This window comes from Pungitius pungitius, chromosome 15 (assembly GCF_949316345.1).
Source record: "Pungitius pungitius chromosome 15, fPunPun2.1, whole genome shotgun sequence".
Classification (NCBI taxonomy): domain Eukaryota; kingdom Metazoa; phylum Chordata; class Actinopteri; order Perciformes; family Gasterosteidae; genus Pungitius; species Pungitius pungitius.
In genome coordinates, this window is record NC_084914.1 from 10,211,799 (window position 1) to 10,216,368 (window position 4,570).

At 36.1% G+C, this 4,570-nt stretch overlaps 1 protein-coding gene across 2 annotated transcripts; it reads right to left on the reverse strand.

Annotated features, from left to right (window-relative positions):
- Nucleotides 1-753: 753 nt before the first annotated feature.
- On the reverse strand, nt 754-3,114 carry LOC119209637 (cytochrome b-c1 complex subunit 10). Of its 2 annotated transcripts, none has more exons than XM_037459082.2 (3): nt 2,958-3,114; nt 2,136-2,266; nt 754-1,079 (listed from the first exon to the last, which is right to left on the reverse strand). In XM_037459082.2, the coding sequence occupies exons 1-2, from the start codon at nt 3,005-3,007 to the stop codon at nt 2,146-2,148; spliced, it is 171 nt and encodes a 56-aa protein (XP_037314979.1). In that variant the 5' UTR covers nt 3,008-3,114; the 3' UTR covers nt 754-1,079; nt 2,136-2,145. The 2 variants fall into 2 exon arrangements, with proteins under 2 accessions (XP_037314979.1, XP_037314978.1); XM_037459081.2 differs by having other exon boundaries at nt 754-1,083; nt 2,958-3,113.
- Nucleotides 3,115-4,570: the final 1,456 nt, after the last annotated feature.

A 4,570-nucleotide genomic window follows, 5' to 3' on the forward strand; every position in this document is an offset into this window, starting at 1 on the left:
TCATGTGATAATATTGTTAATACGTCTATAAATTAAACTTTGACACAAACCCACTTGAACCTGGCCACAAAAGAAATGCTGCTTAAACATTTGTAAAGTTATACTATAAAATTATCAAAGTAACATTTTACTAAGGATAATCAGTATATTTAAGCTAAGCGTGTCCTCTTTGTGTAATTTAATTATGTTAATGTGTTTACTTATGGCATCATATTTACTTTGTAATTCATGGTCACATTTAAAATAACAATTTATAAAGAAAAAAGTAGCCCCACCATTAAATTAACCCCAAATTCTGCATAGGAATTGAATGTACTTGTATAGCACTTACACCACTCAAAGCGCTTGAATACTTAATGTCATCATTCACCCATTCATACACTGATGGCAGGAGCTACCAGACACAGTGACACCTGGGTTTGACCAATCTTCTGATTCAAGGATGACCGTGTTCTCCACTCACCTACAATCGCCCCAGGAACAGTCTATTAGGCTGCCCTTTTAATGCATGAATACATGTATTCCGTTAAAGGCTTGTTTTCATCATTGACTCTTGTTAACACAGACTTTGTGATCAGCAGTGGTTTTTAGGTATATAACAAATCAGAGGGGTTTTTTTTATTACGTTTTTTGGTCCATTATCTGACCCAATATTAAAGTCCAACCAACGTGTTCTGCGCTGCCATACACTTCAATTTAATTGTATTTGATGTTAAATAATTGCAAGTGAAATAATGATACGCAACCACAATATAGGTTATATCTCACATACTTTAATTCTCTTTCAAAAAATTACAGTGTTACATGAAGGAAAGATTTTTCCATTTGCGAACCAAAAGTGGTAAAAGAAAAGAAAAGTCCATCTATCGTTGGTGTTGGTGTGGTATTTTCCTTCCGTCCAAGTTTGCACTGTTTAAGGTGACAAACTCCAGTTGGTTTCATGCCATGATGGAGATAACAGTTCAATGCTGGCTGAGCCGCAGGATGAAGACGACCGCTTTCAGTGGCCCAGCAGCCAATGCAGGCTCAGGCAGTTATGGTTCATTATCGAAGTCTCTGTCTGGAACAACGGCACCGACCTGACTGGGGGGAAATTAAGTCATTAGTTTAAACAGTAAAAGAGTGAAAAAGGTTGTCACCGATAAATAAAAAGGCAAAATGTCCAGGCTAAGTGACACTTGCATTTGTCAGTTCATAAATGGATTTTTTTTTTCTACAATCGAAAAATCACTCAACACAAAAATGTTTGTGCACTTCATTGGATTTGTCGGCTGTATATCTACAGATTTGGACATTTTCAAGCCAAATCACTAAGCTGCAGAGTGGCAGAAGGTTTAGGAGATAATCCTGTCTTAATAGAAGCTGCAACATGGATTCTGGTCCCCTGACGCCTCTGAAATACTCAGCATGTATTGTTCCTTTAGTCCTGATGTTTTATTGGGACCAGTTCCAGAAAGAGAATTGACTAAATGTGCTTGGCTAATTTCAGTAAGACTCATTTTCAGTTCAGTCGGTTCCATGGTCAATATTAAAGCTACTTGAATAAAAAAAAATACCATGATAACGTATATGTCTCAATCCAAAGGACTCTCATATGAGTGCCAGAATACACACTAGACTACATTAAATGTAGTACACAAAAGTCATAAAATATTCAGCTCTGACAAAGCTGTGTGTGTGCAATGGATTCATTTTCTTTCTCCAGGCAGTAAACACTCCTACAAGATGTGAAAAGAATCAACATTTCTCGATTGGCGAATATACTGCAGGCATATGTTAATGCAATTATAGTAATGTTCAACACTGAGAATTAGCAACAGGTCGAACAATAATGCATAAGTTAATTTATACGTAGTTGTGTATTAAAGAGTATAAATATATACATACATACTATAAAATATAAAAAATAAGCCAAAACATGTGAGTCAGTGACTGTGGTTCCTTTTGATCCCCAAAACCCAAATGTGTTTGTAATTAGTTTGCAATTATTCTAAAAGAAAGACATGATACTTATAGTCTAATTCAGTTCATTGAAAATAGATAGCTGTGGAGCATTTCAATTAGGACAATAAGACAATATGAAGGGTTTGAGGAGCCAGTCTAACTTATTTTTCGTACACATCACGGAGACTAACCTGAGTGTCTCTACTCGTCATTCTTGAATTTGCCGCTTATGTAGGGGACATAATCCAAAATCAATCGCCAATCTGTGAAGTGGACCAGGGCCACACCTCCTGCTGTGCCCCAAACCGCCATGGTTGGGATCCTGTGAAGTGAAAACAGGCAATGTGTACGAAACATTCTTCCAATTGTGTTTACACTTAATCAAAATGATCTGTGAAGACACATATTATTCTATGGACAGAAACGGACTAGCCAAGACTGACGTATGGGAGTAACGCATGCCATAAATGATCCTAATATTCGATTACTTTGTTTGTTGTGTAAAGATGTCAATAGATGTGCTTGTTCATATTTTATCAATAGAAAGATTAAGTTAAATGTTATACATCAATAACATTGTTAGACTAAGTACACATTTAAAACATACATTTAGAAAATACCTAAGTCTAGACTAAATGATGGCTGAACAAATCAAATTTGTATTAATTTATAACTAAACTAATCTATCTAGCCCGTCAAGCGAGATCAGTGTCAGCTATCCAGTGGGTTATCTAAAAACGGAAATAAGATTTTAGCTAACTAATGATCATTGAAAAAGCGAGGATCGGTTACGTTGACTTTTTTACTTCGTTATAACAATAATTGCAGGCCAATTTTAGATTTGAGCGACTTCAGAGTTTAGGTGAGACGAGATAAATTGTAGCATGTCCCCAAAGCTATGACCTCAGCTAAGCTAACAGCTAACGTTAATGTTAGCTAAGGACACATCGAGATGCTGTTGTCTTATAAAGTCTTACGCTTTTTACTACTAGTAAAATATATACAAAACATACCATGATTTGGCAATGGCCACATACTTCGCACCAACCACTTTACTGATCATTTCGGCTGAATTGTGTCCTCCACAAAACGCTGGATGCGCCGCTTTAAAAGCAGTAAAAGAACTTCCGGTGTGGTTTGATGGAGACCATCATAGATATATATAAAGGCTAGATGTCTTACGGCGGAGTATAGATATAGAGTATAGAACGTCCGCACATGGCGGCCATCTTGGTACAGTGCGCTCGCTCATCCATAACATTGTGTTGGGAGTGGTACATGTACTTTAAATAATAACTTTTTTCAACCGATTTTTAAACGGTAGTTATAATTATTAAGTATGCCGTGTCATAAATACATCTCTAGACCGAGTGGAGATTTCAACATGCACCTTTTAAAAAAATGTATATTTGTAAAGTGACATCTTGTACCTATTTTTAAAAACGTAATTATTCGACACATTTAGTGTAATAACTACACCTGTGACGTTTATAACAAACCAAACCGTTTAACGCGGTCTAGACGTCTAGCCTTTATATATCTATGGCTACTAGTGCGCATGTACGTTGAATACTTCCGGTTTCTCATAAAACAAATGTTAAAATAACAACAAAACAACAGTTAGATAATGCTGAATCTTTTGACCTAATGATGATATTGTCTACCATTACAACATTACAAAATGTCAAACTAATACATTTTGAGTTACAAAAAGAAGAGTTCCAATGTGTTGGAAAGGTTCTTTAAAACAATGCGTTTTTTTACCGACTGCAGGTAATCTAAAATCAGTGGGAGTTTTAATGCAGCTCATTTCCGACACGTAGCGAGCAACTCAAGCTGTTCCTGCGCCATACAAAGGAATTTCTTCCGGGGCTTCAGCGCCACGACGCAAATGTCCACTCAGGGTCCACTTCCTACCGGAATAGATCACCATGGCAACGTTTGGTGAGCTCTTAACTTGCTCCGGAAGAGGTTATCAATTTATACAATTAAGCACCGCCTACTGACCAATTGAAGCGCGTTACGTTGAGAGTAAATAACAGAAAGAAAATAAAGTCATAAAGCAGAAAGCAATACAGTTTAAACAGAATAAGAAAATGTTTACATTAACAGATTTATAATCTCAATGATTCATCGAGAGAAAATATCCGTGATTTTTCTGTTATATTAATACACACAAACTTTGCTCAGGAGCAAATAAGAAATAAAACTGTAATTTATGTTCACTTACTTGGGTCAGCATCTTGAGCCAGGTGACATTTACGAGTTGTGGATGAAGTGTTACTTTGCTCTGGTTAATTGTATTTATGTAGTTTAAGTTAGTAATGGAAACCTTATTACTGCTTAAAATTAAGTCAAAAGAATCTTTATTTCTCACTGCCGGGGTTGCAGCTGAAGAAATGTCTATAAAATATTGTTGCATACGTCATAAGCAAACATATCAAAAGCAACATATTAATTTAAAGGGGCCGCAGTTGTTGGGTTAGTTAAGGCAGTTAACCAAATATAAATCCTGGGTATGTTAAGGTTGCTTTGTGCTAAAGTCCTCTTGTTGTATTGTAGAATGAAAAAATCTCTAATTTTATCCACAAGTTAGGGAAAAAACAGACATTGGATAAACATGGTG

What these genes read in the sequence shown, in the direction of transcription:
- LOC119209637 (XM_037459082.2), bottom strand. Translation starts at nt 3,007, where the DNA reads ATGATCAGTAAAGTGGTTGGTGCGAAGTATGTGGCCATTGCCAAATCA. An exon ending in GTGGCCATTGCCAAATCATG is followed by an intron (nt 2,267 to 2,957) that starts GTATGTTTTGTA and finishes TTCACTTCACAG; the next exon opens with GATCCCAACCATGGCGGTTT.